The 16160-nt window shown below is 42.4% G+C and overlaps 5 protein-coding genes and 1 pseudogene across 7 annotated transcripts in view; all 6 read left to right on the top strand.

Moving 5' to 3' along the window:
• LOC134069103 (protocadherin alpha-C2-like) overlaps positions 1 to 16160 on the top strand; it is a 166464-nt gene that overhangs the window by 93129 nt on the left and 57175 nt on the right. The window lies entirely within an intron of this gene.
• LOC134069409 (protocadherin alpha-3-like) lies at positions 29 to 2888 on the top strand. The gene is made up of 2 exons (XM_062525372.1): positions 29 to 2368; positions 2874 to 2888. The coding sequence occupies exons 1-2, from the start codon at positions 44 to 46 to the stop codon at positions 2886 to 2888; spliced, it is 2340 nt and encodes a 779-aa protein (XP_062381356.1). The 5' UTR covers positions 29 to 43.
• LOC134069408 (protocadherin alpha-8-like) lies at positions 3413 to 6408 on the top strand. Its single transcript, XM_062525371.1, has 2 exons — positions 3413 to 5803; positions 6367 to 6408. The coding sequence occupies exons 1-2, from the start codon at positions 3413 to 3415 to the stop codon at positions 6406 to 6408; spliced, it is 2433 nt and encodes an 810-aa protein (XP_062381355.1).
• Positions 6654 to 9050, top strand: LOC134069407 (protocadherin alpha-3-like). The gene has a single exon (XM_062525370.1). The coding sequence runs from the start codon at positions 6654 to 6656 to the stop codon at positions 9048 to 9050; it is 2397 nt and encodes a 798-aa protein (XP_062381354.1).
• On the top strand, positions 9977 to 12388 carry LOC134069406 (protocadherin alpha-3-like). Its single transcript, XM_062525368.1, has one exon. It carries the CDS (start codon positions 9977 to 9979, stop codon positions 12386 to 12388), a length of 2412 nt encoding a protein of 803 aa, XP_062381352.1.
• Positions 12570 to 16006, top strand: LOC134069405 (protocadherin alpha-3-like; annotated as a pseudogene).

Here is a 16160-nt window from a genome sequence, read left to right as displayed (position 1 = left end):
AAGAGCGAGGAACGTGTTATTCACGGATGTACTGTTCGGGATCATGGTGCTTTGTATAGAATCCGTGGCGGGGCAGCTGTCTTACTCCGTACCAGAGGAGTCAAAACCAGGGACTACAGTCGGGAATTTAGCGAAAGATTTGAACATCAATGTTCAGGATTTGGAATCACGGATGTTTCAAATCGTTACCGGGTCCAAGAAGTCATATTTCGAGGTAAACCTAAAGACTGGTGTTCTCTATGTGACTGACAGACTAGACAGAGAGGAGCTATGCGCAGAATCGTTGAAATGCACAGTAATTGTTGAAGCGGTCATTAACAACCCTTTGAAACTGTATCGCATAGAACTTAATATTTTAGACGTTAATGATAATTCTCCTACCTTTAGTGCAAACTCACAGACAATAGATATTGCAGAGAGCACATTACCAGGAGTTAGATTTTCGTTGTTATCAGCATCAGACTCGGATGTGGGAAAGAATGCTGTCAGTACATATAAGCTCAGCCCCAATGACCACTTCTCGCTCGCCACACACAAAGGAGAGCGCAGCGCGTCTGCTGAGTTAATTCTGCAAAAAGCTTTAGATCGAGAAAAGCAGCCCTATATGCAGTTAACGCTTACTGCCATCGATGGAGGAAATCCGCCGAAGTCAGGTACATCTCAAATCAAGATTAATGTTTTGGATATTAATGATAACGTACCTGTATTTAGCAGGCCCTTATACAAAGCAAGCGTTTTTGAAAATGTGCCTATTGGGACCACTGTTGTTACAATTAACGCTACTGATCTCGATGAAGGGACAAATAGTGAAATTGTATATTCCTTGAGTAGGAAAGACCAAGATAACATTTTAGAGACGTTTCAAATTGACTCCGCTACAGGCGCTATAACTGTAAAGAGCAACATCGATTTTGAGCAGCGGAGTGCTTTTGAGATTCGAGCACAAGCGAGTGACAAGGGCCAGCCTCCTATGGCAACACATTGTAAAGTGCTGGTGGAGGTCTTAGATCTAAATGACAACACGCCTGAAATTACAGTAACTTCATTATTGAAATCGGTTAAGGAGGACGTCAAAATCGGCACTGCAATCGCCCTTGTTTCACTTGCTGATGAAGACGGTGGTAAAAATGGCATTGTGTCTTGCGCAGTGAGAAACAAAGTTCCATTTAAACTCGAGCTGAACTACAAAAACTATTATTCTTTAGTGGTGGATGGTCCATTGGACAGGGAACATATTTCCGTCTACAATATCATTATCACAGCAACCGATGAGGGCACACCACCTCTCTCCAGTACTAGTATTATAACCGTTGACGTTGCTGATGTGAATGACAACGCTCCTCGTTTCGCAGAGCCGGTCCTTAATGTGTACATCAAGGAGAACAGTCCAGTCGGTGCCGTCATGACCACAGTGTCTGCCTCTGATGCTGATACCAATGAGAATGGCCTAGTTACTTATTCCGTGTTAGACAGTAATAGTGGTGCACCTATATCAACGCTGGTGAATATAAATTCAATGACAGGCGATTTGAGCAGCTTACAGTCTTTCAACTTCGAGGAAATTAAAACTTTTCAGTTCAGAGTTCAGGCCACAGACTCTGGTGTTCCTCCCCTCAGCAGCAATGCTACTGTAAACGTGTTTGTACTGGATGAGAATGACAACAGTCCAGTAGTTCTTCCTCCATATTCAGAGCATGGCTCTGTTAACACTGAGAATGTTCCCTACACGGCTGAAGCTGGATACTTTGTGGCCAAGATCAGGGCTGTAGACGCAGACTCTGGATATAACGCACTGCTTTCTTATCACATCTCTGAGCCCAAAGGAAATAATCTCTTCAAAATTGGAACTAGCAATGGAGAAATCAGGACTAAAAGGAGAATGAGCGACAATGACCTGAAAACTCATCCGTTAATTATTGCGGTGTCTGATCATGGAGAGCCTTCACTCTCAGCGACAGTGTCTATCGATGTTGTTGTAGTCGAGAGGGCCAGTGAAATTCAGACAAAGTTCAGACATGTCCCAGTTAAGGATGACACTTTTTCTGACTTAAATCTCTATTTACTGATAGCCACTGGCTCTGTATCTCTGATCTTTCTATTGAGCCTCATCAGCTTGATAGCTGTAAAATGCCACAAGACAGACAGCAATTTTGATGGATACAACCCGCCAATGATCACCACACATCCTGATGGAACCTGGTCTTACTCCAAATCTACACAGCAGTATGACGTGTGTTTTAGCTCAGACACACTGAAGAGTGACCTAGTAGTATTCCCCACAGCGTTTCCACCAGCTGATGCTGAACTGATCAGTATTAATAGTGGAGACACCTTTCAGCGGACACAAACACTCCCCAACACAGTAAAGGTAAGCAGTCCCTTTAATCTATGAAAAGAGAATGGGGAGAATTTCTGTAAGCTCACTACATGCACATCCAGGTTTTCTTTGTTCTGCCGCTGACAAAAGAACCATCTAACCAGTCTGACATAGGATGTTGATCTCCTTTACAATATGGAGTGCATACATGGCCATCCACTTCTGTGTGTACTGAAAGGATGGAAGACATTTACATACACACCTCATGTATGAGCTCTCCGTGGTTCTGAAATGGTGGTGTGGTTGGTGTAGGCCTCACGTAGCCTTATAACAGCATAACAGAAGACAACAATAGTGGTCTAGATAATTGCTTTAAAAAGATTTAAAATCAGGAAATCAGATGATCTCCATTATATGACCTGTGTACGTGTGCGCATTTATGCGTGAAGTAAATGGAAGACTTTTACTCTGAAGCCTTCAGGTGTCTGACTGTTCTCAGTGTGCGCGCGATGTAGGAACTCTCCGTGGTTCTGAAATGTTGGTGTGGCGTATGTAGGCCTGCAGCTTCTAGGGCAGTTTAACGCATACAATCATTTAAACCTTCATTCATGTCCCTCATTATTATGATTGGCTAGATTTTATTTTGATTTGATGACATATGTCATTAATGACATATAATGTCAAGGTTTATGTTTCAGTGGAGTTCTAGTTTCTGTCTTGCTAGACAGTTATTCAGTGCTGCGCATGAATGTATAGCAATAGTTGCAGCTCTTATCGACATTGTACAGTAAAGTCTGCTCGTTAAGAGTAGCTGATGTTGGTCTTGTCCACGCGGTGTCGCTGTAGACCGATGGGTCGACAGATTCTGGACCAGATTTCGAAGCTCCACCCGATTTCTAGTGGGTGGGGAGACGTTTCTGGGCTTTGTTGAAGGAAAGCTCAGTGGTGAGAATATGTGTACGCAGACTGGAGTGCTCTCCATCGACTAAACAGTGTTTTATACACCATGGATTTATTCTGTTTTTGACTAGCAAGGGGTTGTTCAATTCGACGACACGTTTGTTGGATCTATGACTGGGCCACCTTTTCGGAACAATGTTTTTGCCTAGGAGACGGGGATGTATTGTTGCGTGTTTTATGACGGCTCTTATAGAATTCGCTGTCGTCTCGGTGCACGGGCAACTGTCCTACTCGGTGTCCGAGGAGTCGAGCGTAGGAACAACTGTGGGAAATCTCGCCAAGGATTTAAATCTGAATGTGCAGGATTTGGAGTCGCGTATGTTTCAACTCGTCACCGGATCAAAGAAGAAATATTTTGAGGTAAATCTCAAAACAGGCGTTTTGTATGTGAACGAAAGGATAGACAGAGAGGAGCTCTGCGCTAAAGCCACAAAATGCACTCTCAGTTTAGAGGCGGTGATCAACAATCCTTTAAAGCTTTATCGCATTGAAGTGAGTATTCTTGATGTAAACGATAATTTCCCTTCTTTTAGTGCGAAGTCACAGCATTTAAACATCGCTGAGAACACTATACCCGGCGTAAAATTCCCTTTGTCTTATGCTTCTGACCCAGACGTTGGTAAGAATACTGTAAATTCATACAAATTAAGTCAGAATGACCATTTTTCCCTTACGGTGCATAAAGGAGGAGATCAAAGTGTTTCTGTAGAGTTAGTGCTCCAGAAAGCATTAGACAGAGAGAAACAGCCGGAGATTAGACTCGTTCTGACCGCAGTAGATGGGGGAAATCCTCCCAAATCAGGCACGTCTCAAATAATTATTCATGTTTTAGATATCAATGATAATGCTCCGCTATTTAGTTCTCCCTTGTATAAAACTGCACTTTTTGAAAATGTTGCTCCAGGGACCAAAGTAATCACTCTCAATGCAACCGACGCAGACGACGGGACAAATGGCAAGATTGTCTACTCCTTAAGGAAGACTGATCAAGACCATGTTTTAGATGCTTTTGAAATAGATCCAAACACAGGCGCTATAACGGTACAGGGTATCATAGACTATGAAGAACACAGTGCATTTGAGATTCGAGTCGAGGCAAACGATAAAGGGCAGCCTCCGGTGCTTGCGCATTGTAAAGTGCTAGTTGAAATAATGGATCTCAACGACAATGCCCCTGAGATCACGGTGACGTCACTTCTTAATACGGTTAGGGAAGACGCACAACGAGGTACTGTCATTGCTCTTGTGTCCGTGCTTGATAGTGATGGAGGTAAAAACGGTCAAGTCAACGTCGCTATATCGGATGAAGTCCCGTTTAAATTAGATGCAAACTATAAGAATTACTACTCGCTAGTTGTAAACGGGGCTCTAGACAGAGAGAAAACATCTCAGTACAATATCACCATCACAGCTAGAGATGAGGGGACTCCATCTCTCTATAGCAGTAAAGTTATCAATGTGCATGTGTCGGATGTAAACGATAACGCACCACGCTTTTCAGAGCCAATTATAAACATTTATCTGAAAGAAAATAGTCCAATCGGCGCTCTGATTAGTTCTGTAACTGCATCAGACTTTGACGTAAATGAAAATGGACAGATTACATATGCTGTTATGGAAAATAATGCCAACAATGCAATACCTGTGTCCTCAATGATAAATGTAAACTCTGCCACCGGAGATATACATAGTATAAAGTCGTTCAACTATGAAGAAATGAAAACATTTCAGTTCAAGGTTCAGGCTACAGACTCGGGTGTGCCTCCTCTAAGTGGCAACGCAACTGTAAATGTATTTGTCCTGGATGAGAATGACAACAGTCCGGTCATTCTCCCTCCTTACTCAGAGCACAGCTCCGTTAACACAGAGAACATTCCCTACACGGCCGAAGCTGGATACTTTGTGGCCAAAATCAGAGCTGTGGACGCAGACTCTGGATATAATGCGCTGCTTTCTTATCACATCTCGGAGCCTAAAGGAAACAACCTTTTCCGTATTGGAACCAGCAGTGGGGAAATCAGGACTAAAAGGAGAATGAGTGACAATGACCTGAAAACTCACCCTTTGGTCATTTTGGTGTCTGATAATGGAGAGCCTTCACTGTCAGCAACAGTGTCTATTGACGTTGGGGTTGTTGAAAATATGGGGGACGTGCAGAGACCATTTAAAACTGTTTCAGTAAATGACGACACTTTTACCGACTTAAACTTGTATCTGCTGATTGCCATCGTTGCGGTGTCGGTTATTTTCTTGCTGAGCCTCATTAGCCTAGTAGCAGTGAAATGCCACAGGACAGACAGCAGTTTCAATGGTGGCTACAGCGCCCCAGTTATCACCACACACCCTGACGGGAGCTGGTCTTACTCCAAATCTACACAGCAGTATGACGTGTGTTTTAGCTCTGACACGTTGAAGAGTGACGTAGTAGTCTTCCCCACACCGTTTCCACCTGCTGATGCAGAACTGATTAGTATCAATGGAGGAGACACTTTTCAGAGGACACAAACTCTCCCTAATACAGACAAGGTAAGAATAATATTATGTTTAGGCAAAGAGTTTGGGCAGAATTTGTATTTTCTCTAAATATTATAATAAAAAATGTCTACACTTGCTTTCATTTGCAGCTTTTATATAGTTTGAAGAGAATTTGTATTCGTGTTACATCCATGCTTGCTTTCAATATGTAAACACTTCTTAGAGTAGAGCTAAGAGTTGTGTTCATGTCTTGGTATGTAGAAGTTCTTTTGTCAATTGGTATTGGTATTCCATAATTCCAGAGTGATTTTGATACATCAGCTTTCAATATAAATGCAAACCAGGACTGGAGTTTCTTTATAAGAATTCTCGTTATTGTATTTTATTGGCTCCTCATGCCATAACGTGTGTGTGTGTGTGTGTGTGTGTGTGTGTGTGTGTGTGTGTGTGTGTGTGTGTGTGTGTGTGTGTGTGTGTGTGTGTGTGTGTGTGTGTGTGTGTGTGTGTGTGTGTGTGTGTGTGTGTGTGTGTGTGTGTGTCAGAAGTGAATGCATTTAATTAATTAATTTATTCATATCACTTATTACTTTGATATAACAACACTATCCATACAGAATCGTGTCGTTATCGAGAAGTCCAATACAGAGATGCATTAATGGAATCGTAGCACAAGGTGGCGCTGTAGACCGTGGTAATGTGAGGTTCGCAAGCTCCTCCTTATGGGAGGAATATTAAAACGTAAGAGTATCGCTGTGCTTTGTTAGAAAATTCGTGGATGGTATGAGGAACAGGGGATGGTGGTTCCAATCGTGTATATTGCTCGTGATTTTTGGACTTTAATGGATGGCAAACCGATGCCTTTTGGAAATATTTATAGTTGTTCCGTTTGATCAGCGCCGCGATGGGTGTACGGACACAAAGAGAAAGCTTTTGGATTCGAGGCTTCGTCCTGCTTTGTGCTTGTGGATTGTCTGCGGCGCAGATTTCGTACTCTGTCTCGGAGGAGGTTGATAAGGGTACCTTTGTGGGGAATATTGCAAAGGATCTGAACCTTAACGTGCAAGACTTGCAATCGAGAGGACTTCGGGTTGTATCAGGACACTCTAAGAGGTATTTTGAAGTGAATTTACAAACGGGTGTTCTTTATGTCAGCGATAGGATAGACAGAGAGGAGCTCTGTCCTAATGCAGTTAAGTGCTCTGTAAATATTGAGGCCGTACTGAGTAATCCTATGCATCTTCACCGAATCGAAATAAATATTCTCGACATAAACGATCATGCACCAGTTTTTCTAGAAAAAGCCCATCGATTGAATATCACTGAGGCGGCCTATTCCGGTGAACGATTCCCGTTACCCATAGCAAATGACGCGGATGTAGGATCTAACTCGCTTAAGAATTACAAGCTTGCTCCTAATGAATTTTTCTCTCTTGATGTTCAGAGCGGTGGTGAGCAAAGTGTATCAGCCGAATTAGTGCTTCAAAAACCTTTAGACCGAGAAAAACAACCCAAAGTCCAACTTATGCTGACCGCTATTGATGGAGGTAAACCTCCAAAAACTGGGACTTTACAAATACTTGTTAATGTTGTAGACGTAAACGACAATACTCCTGTATTTAGCAAACCTCTGTATAAAGTCCGTGTCAATGAAAATGTTCCTTTCGGTACTACCATCATCACACTGAATGCTACAGATTTGGATGAGGGAGTTAATTCTGAGCTGGTTTATTCATTAATCGGGAGGGGGAGTACGAGCGCATCTGACATGTTTGCCATACACTCGGCAACTGGAGAGATTACTGTGAAGGGAAGTTTAGACTACGAAGAAACTGCTGCATATGAAATCCGTGCTCAGGCAATGGACCGTGGCCATTCTCCTCGTAGCACGCACTGTAAAGTGTTAATTGAGGTGGTCGATCTAAATGATAATTCGCCTGAAATAGTAGTGACCTCGCTTATGAGTCCTGTGAAAGAAAATGCAGAAATGGGAACAGTGGTTGCTCTGGTGACTGTAACTGATAAAGATAGTGGAAAGAATGGTCAGACGAAGATAGAGACCTCCGGTTCCGTTCCGTTTAAATTAAAGTCATCTTATAAAAATTATTACTCATTGGTTGTGGACGGCCCTTTAGACAGAGAGAGCACTTCTCAATATAACGTCACCCTCGTAGCTGCAGATGAAGGAACCCCACCTCTCTCCAGCACCAGTGTCATCACTGTGCATGTCTCTGATGTGAATGATAACGCGCCCCTTTTTCCAAATCCCGTCATTAATGTTTACGTTAAAGAGAACAGTGAAGTTGGTGCCGTAATTTACACCGTCTCCGCTTTCGATTCGGATGTTGATGACAATGCAAAGATATCATATTCAATATTAGAGGGATCAACAAAATCATTTCCAGCTAATTCGGCCATTAACATAAATCAAGACACTGGAGATATTTATGCATTGCAGTCATTCAATTATGAGGAATTAAAAACACTGCAGTTAAGAATTCAAGCCACAGATGCTGGTGTCCCGTCCCTAAGTTCTAACGCCACCCTGAATATTTTCATTCTTGATGAGAATGACAACAGCCCCGTGATTCTCCCTCCCTATTCAGAGCATGGCTCTGTCAACACCGAAAATGTACCTTATTCTGCTGAAGCTGGCTACTTTGTGGCCAAGATCAGGGCTGTAGACGCAGATTCTGGATATAATGCGCTGCTTTCTTACCACATCTCTGAACCCAAAGGAAACAACCTCTTCCGAATCGGAACCAGCAGCGGAGAAATCAGGACTAAGAGGAGAATGAGCGATAATGACCTGAAAGCTCACCCTTTGCTCATTTTGGTCTCTGATAATGGAGAACCTTCTCTGTCAGCTACTGTTTCTATTGATGTGGTAGTGGCTGAAGCCATTGGAGACATAAAGACTCAATTCATGAATGTCCCAGTCAAGGATGATACCTTTTCAGACTTAAATCTCTATTTACTGATAGCAATTGTCTCCGTGTCTGTGATCTTTCTGCTGAGCCTCATCAGCTTGATAGCTGTAAAATGCCACAAGACAGACAGCAATTTTGATGGATACAACCCGCCAATGATCACCACACATCCTGATGGAACCTGGTCTTACTCCAAATCTACACAGCAGTATGACGTGTGTTTTAGCTCAGACACACTGAAGAGTGACGTAGTAGTCTTTCCCACACAATATCCACCTGCTGATGCTGAGCTGATCAGTATTAATAGTGGAGACACCTTTCAGCGAACACAAACACTCCCCAACACAGTAAAGGTAAGAAGTCCCTTTTAATCTATGGAAACAGTGTTGGGAGAATTGGCAACAGCTGGCAAAATATCCATTTAACCAATTTGAAATAGGATGAACTGATGTGTGTATGTGGGTGCTCTTGTAGTATGTGTGAAATGGATGTTGTGCACACTGGTACACGGTCATATTTGGTGTTCTTTGATGCTACCTTCTTTTCTTGCGCAAATTGAGTATTGAAGTGAATCTGTCCATGGTCCATGCGGTGTATGTGAGCTGGAGTCAGATGGCTACCTGTGAGGGGTAGGAAGGAGTGACATCCACAGTTATGCATTCAAGAGAACGCAGCTTGGCCGCCAGGTTAGCTGTCCATGGTGCTGGAATTGTATATTGACTGTTCACTGGACTGTAGCCTCTACATATTTGGTGAGAGTACCTCTGGATGCTTACACGTGTGTATAAGACTGTGAATTGTGCTAACTATGTTATGTATTTAATCTTAAAACACTGAATTCATGAAGACCGTATGTGTGCATTGCCATTCTCCCCGTACTGCTGATGTCTTTCATGTACTGTAGGCCACTACTGAAATACATACAGTATACTAAATTCGCATGGTGAGAAGCCCTCTATAATTGCATGAGGAATGGTATCTGGTTTAGTTACCTTGTTATCATAACATATTTCTTTCTCAAGCCATGATATGTCTCTTATTTTTTACATATTTGGTAATTGGCAGTTTGTTTTTGCGTTTCCCCACACGGTGTCACTGGCGACCTACGGTTTTAACGTTGCTTTGTTTTTCGTGGCTCCGCCTCGTTTGGGAGGTGGACTCTGGATCTGTCTGAGGTCTTTGTTCCAGAGATCAGTGTTACCGAGAGGCGAGTACAGCGTAATGCACTTGAGAAACCTTTTGTATGGCGATGCGGTTAAAAGTAGTTCTCTGTGACAGAATTTACTGTTGATGGAGTATGGCGCCTATATTGCTACACGGATACATCTCTTCGTGTTTCTCTTTGATTTTCGGTCTATGGAGTATCGCGTCAGGACAATTAGTGTACACCGTGTCGGAGGAGACAAGCGCTGGATTTACAGTTGGAAACCTAGCAAAGGATTTGAACCTAAATGTGCAAGATCTTGTGCGCCGAGGATTTCAGATAGTGGATGGACCCAACAAGAGGTACTTCGAATTAAATGGAAGAACGGGAAATATACAGGTTCGGGAGAGAATAGACAGAGAAGAACTATGCGGACGTAACTCGAAATGCTCTTTGGAATTGGAGGCCATAGCGAAGTCGCCCCTGAATATGTATCGATTTGAAGTAAATGTTTTAGACGTAAACGATAATGCACCAACATTTCGCTCATCTATGAGTCAGGTAAACATTTCAGAATCGGCTTTTCCAGGTGAGAGGTTTTCTTTACCAATAGCATACGATGCGGATGTAGGTAGTAACTCGGTGAAAAGCTATAAGCTGAGCTCGAATGAATATTTCTCCATCGATGTACATAGCGGAGGTGAAACTGTGTCTGCTGAGTTAGTGTTACAAAAGCCATTAGATAGAGAGAGACTGGCTTTGATTCAATTAGTTCTCACGGCTTTAGATGGTGGAAAGCCTCCAAGATCCGGAACAGCTAAAATTGTAGTTAACGTTATAGATGTGAATGACAACATTCCCATTTTCAGTAAACCGCTATACAAAGCACAAATTTCCGAGAATGTTCCGGCCGGTACATCTGTCATAACTGTGCAAGCTAATGACTTAGACGAAGGCATTAATAGTGAAATCGTGTACTCAATTGTAAACCAAGACAGTTCGGATAAACTAAATGCTTTTACTATTAACTCAATTTCGGGCGAAATCACAGTAACCGGAGAGTTAGATCATGAAGCCAGTGCTGCAACAGAGATTCGTGTGAAGGCAACTGATAGAGGACATAATCCACGTTCTGCATTTTGTAAAGTGCTTGTTGAAGTCCTGGATATAAATGACAATGTCCCTGAAATATCCGTGACATCGTTAGAAGATGTAATTCAGGAGGATTCTCCTGTGGGCACAATGGTTGGATTGATAACCGTAAAAGATGGCGATGCTGGAAAAAATGGTGCTGTGAATCTAAAAATAATGGGCTCAGTCCCTTTTAAAATTGAAAATACATACAAAAATAAATACTCCTTAATGGTTGACGGGCCACTGGATAGAGAAAAGACACCTGATTATAATGTCACAATCAGAGCAACAGACGAGGGCACCCCTCCTCTGTCCAGCACCAGCGTTGTCACTGTTCGTGTTTCTGATGTGAATGATAACGCGCCGCAGTTTCCAGATCCCATCATAAATGTTTATGTGAAAGAGAACAGTCCGGTTGGCTCTGTACTTCACACCGTATCAGCTCTTGATCCAGATGTAGGAAATAATGCAAATATTGTATATTCATTGGTTGATAATTCATTTAAAAGCACAGCCCCTGCAGTTAATATTAACTCCGTTACTGGAGATATACATGCTCTCCAGTCATTTAATTTTGAGGAAACCAAAAGTTTTCAGTTTCAAGTTCAGGCGACTGATTCTGGTGTCCCTCCTCAAAAGGGCAACGCCACTGTTAACGTTTTTATTTTAGATGAGAATGACAACACTCCAGCCATTCTTCCTCCTTATTCAGAGCATGGCTCCATTAATAGTGAGAACATTCCTTATACGGCCGAAGCATTGTACTTTGTGGCCAAGATCAGGGCTGTAGACGCAGATTCTGGATATAATGCGTTGCTTTCTTACCACATCTCTGAGCCCAAAGGAAACAACCTTTTCCGAATCGGAACCAGCAACGGAGAGATCAGGACTAAGAGGCGGATGAGTGATAATGATCTGAAAACGCATCCACTAGTGATTGTGGTTTCTGATAACGGAGAGCCTGCATTGTCAGCTACTGTTTCTATCGACGTTGTTGTTGGAGAAAGCACTGGTGAACTTCAAACTACATTTAGGCATAGTCCTGTTAAGGATGACACCTTTTCGGATTTAAACTTTTATTTGCTCATCGCTATTGTCTCAGTATCGGTGATTTTTCTGCTTAGCCTCATCAGCTTGATAGCTGTGAAATGCCACAGGACAGACAACAGTTTCAGTGGATACAACCCCCCAATGATAACCACACATCCTGACGGAACCTGGTCTTACTCCAAATCTACACAGCAGTATGACGTATGTTTTAGCTCAGACACGTTGAAGAGTGACGTAGTGGTTTTCCCCACACCATTTCCGCCTGCCGATGCGGAGCTCATCAGTATTAATGGAGGGGACTCTTTAAGCCGAACACACACACTCCCCAGCAGAGAAAAGGTAAGATCATTGTTGGGAGTGCACTTGTCACCTGATGATTGATCTTTTCTGGCTGATGTTCAGCACAGTCTTTTGTGGCATTCATGTGTTTCAAAAATATGTTGTGAACAATAGTTTAAAGTGGTAATAATCAGATTATTATAAAATACTTAATACGATGGAATCTCAACATCACCCAGTCATCCACACTTATTACAGAGAACGCAGCTGAGGAGAAGGCCCTATGGGTAACTGTCCATGGTCCTGGAAGTTTAGATTTTAAATAGGCCCACTGCGGTGAGAGGATGTCTGTTTGTTTTCATATATGCAAACAAAAAAATGAACTATAGGTGCTAAGTATTCGATGTTATTTAACTTGAATTTGAATATTGCATTGTTGTGATACTTTAATGCCGTTGAATATTGCCGTCTTTCTCGCTGGTTTATTGATGGCCTATAGCATAGCCTGTTAATACATTATGCAAGTTAGCATACAGTAAACATTATATAGAGTAGAGTAATGCTATTTGGGTTTGTCTAAGTGTAGGCCACTAAGTAATCATATGCCCTTTTAAATTATTTGTAAAGATGACCGCTATCTCCGTTTTATTAGCATGGTTTTGTCCACACGGTGTCACTGGCCACCCACGGTATGATATTGGCTTATCGTTGCTCCGCCTGTTTGGGACTTGGGAGGAGGGCTTTGGGCCTGGCGCAGGTCTTTGTTCCCGACAGCAGTATGAGCGAGACGCGAACGCTGTAATGTGCTTGAAAATCATTTTGTATGGCGATGTGGATAAATAGCGTCCAAAGTAGCAACGTTTTCATTTGATGGATTATGGCGCCTGTATCGGAGCAAAGATACAATTTGGTGTGCATCTCTTTGTTTTTTGGTCTGTGGAGTATCGCGTCGGGACAGTTAGTGTACACCGTTTCGGAAGAGACAAACCCTGGGATTACTGTTGCAAACCTAGCAAAGGATTTGAACCTAAATGTGCAAGATCTTGAGCGCCGGGGATTTCAGATAGTGGATGGACCTAATAAGAAGTACTTTGATTTGAACGGGAAAACAGGTAATATCCATGTTCGGGAAAGAATAGACAGGGAAGAACTATGCGGACGGAGCTCTAAATGCTCGTTGGAATTAGAGGCCATTATTAAATCACCAATGAATATACATCGCTTTGAAATAAATGTTGTAGACATTAACGACAATGCACCTATATTTCGCTCATCTGTGAGTCAGATAAATATTTCAGAGCTAGCTTTTCCAGGTGAGAGATTTTCCTTACCAATAGCATATGATGCGGATGTGGCGAGTAACTCGGTGAAAACCTATAAGCTGAGCTCGAATGAATATTTCTCCATCGATGTGCATAGCGGAGGCGATACTGTGTCCGCCGAGTTAGTATTACAAAAGGCATTAGACCGAGAGAAATTGGCTTTGATTCAGTTAGTTCTCACGGCTTTAGATGGAGGAAAGCCTCCTCGATCCGGAACAACCAAAATTGTGATCAACGTTATCGATGTGAACGACAACATTCCGGTTTTTAGTAAACCCCTGTACAAAGCACAAATTTACGAGAATGTTTTACCCGGTACATCTGTTATCTCTGTTCAGGCTACAGACTTAGATGAAGGTATAAACGGGGACATTGTATACTCATTTGTGAACCAGGACAGTCCCGAAAAAATACATGCTTTCACCATCAACCCTCTAACGGGTGAGATCACGGTAAGCGGAGAATTAGATCATGAAGCAAGCCCAGCATTGGAGATTCGTGTGCAGGCAACTGACAGAGGGCAGAATCCACGTGCTGCATTTTGTAAAGTGCTTGTTGAAATACTTGATGTAAATGATAATGTCCCTGAAATATCTGTTACATCATTAGAAAATATTATACAAGAAGATTCGCCGGTAGGCACAATGGTTGGATCAATAACTGTTAAAGATGCCGATGCTGGAAAAAACGGTGTTGTAAATCTGCAGATCTTGGGCTCAGTGCCGTTTAAAGTTGACAATACTTACAAAAATAGATATTCATTAATGGTGGATGGGCCACTGGATAGAGAAAAGACACCTGATTATAATGTCACTATCAGAGCAACAGACGAGGGCACCCCTCCTCTGTCCAGCACCAGCGTTGTCACTGTTCGTGTTTCTGATGTGAATGATAACGCGCCGCAGTTTCCAGATCCCATCATAAATGTTTATGTGAAAGAGAACAGTCCGGTTGGCTCTGTACTTCACACCGTATCAGCTCTTGATCCAGATGTAGGAAATAATGCAAATATTGTATATTCATTGGTTGATAATTCATTTAAAAGCACAGCCCCTGCTGTTAATATTAACTCCGTTACTGGAGACATACATGCTCTCCAGTCGTTTAACTTTGAGGAAATTAAGAGTTTTCAGGTTCAAATTCAGGCGACAGACTCTGGTGTCCCTCCTCAAAAGAGCAATGCCACTGTTAACGTTTTTATTTTAGATGAGAATGACAACTCTCCAGCTATTCTTCCTCCTTATTCAGAGCATGGCTCCATTAATAGTGAGAACATTCCTTATACGGCCGAAGCATTGTACTTTGTGGCCAAGATCAGGGCTGTAGACGCAGATTCTGGATATAACGCACTGCTTTCTTACCACATCTCTGAGCCCAAAGGAAACAACCTTTTCCGAATTGGAACCAGTAACGGAGAAATCAGAACTAAAAGGAGAATGAGTGATAACGATCTGAAAACACATCCGCTGGTAATTTCGGTTTCTGATAACGGAGAGCCTGCATTGTCTGCTACAGTTTCTATTGATGTTGTTGTTGGAGAAAGCACTGGTGAACTTCAAACTACATTTAGGAATAGTCCTGTTAAGGATGACACTTTTTCGGATTTAAACTTGTATTTGCTCATCGCTATAATCTCTGTATCGGTGATCTTTCTACTGAGCCTCATCAGCTTGATAGCTGTAAAATGCCACAGGACAGACAGCGGTTTCAACAATTACAGTGCTCCAGTTATCACCACACACCCTGACGGGAGCTGGTCTTACTCCAAATCTACACAGCAGTATGACGTGTGTTTTAGCTCAGACACACTGAAGAGTGACGTGGTAGTTTTCCCCGCACCATTTCCGCCTGGTGATGCGGAACTGATTAGTATCAATGGTGGCGACACATTCACCAGGACACAAACACTTCCAACCCAAGATAAGGTAAGGGCATTCTTCCTACGTTGTCAAAAGTAATTGCGAAACGCGAGAGTATTACGTTTAACGTGTATCAATCTTTGAAAGCCAGTTCGCTGTGGTTTGTGGGTACTGGCTTAAGACACTCATTTGTAGCTCTCCATGGTGCTGATAGTTGTGCAGGTCCCATGGAGGTGAATGAGACGAGATCTTGAAAAACTTTGACTTGACTTTGTCCCGTTGTTCACACTCTGAGTTCTTAGAAAACTTGTATGCTATCATGGCTGTTTGTGTATTATATCCATGTGCTATGTATGCTCATTTAATTTTCTAATCTATACAATCACTTTCTTTCTCGATTTGGCGTCGTTGCGCCTTGAGAGTTTCTGCATCTACAGCATGCACACTTGTGTCCATGTTATGTTCTACAGACTATACACTCTGCAGCTATTCTCTTAACTTGTTTCAGCCACACGGTGTCACTAGCGATCCGCGGATAACTTTCGTAGCTCGTTAGTATAAAGCTCCTCCTCATTTCACAAAGGGTCTGTGGCATCGCAGTCGGCTTTGTTCAGTAACGGAGAAAATGGTTCGACGGTGGTCATCATTATTTCCGTGAACACGTTTATTTCGAAATGCGCAAATACTTATTTC

This window comes from Sardina pilchardus, chromosome 21, assembly GCF_963854185.1.
Source record: "Sardina pilchardus chromosome 21, fSarPil1.1, whole genome shotgun sequence".
NCBI classification, from domain to species: Eukaryota; Metazoa; Chordata; class Actinopteri; order Clupeiformes; family Clupeidae; genus Sardina; species Sardina pilchardus.
Note: the sequence above shows the minus strand (reverse complement) of the source record. Positions and strands in the feature narration are given on the sequence as shown.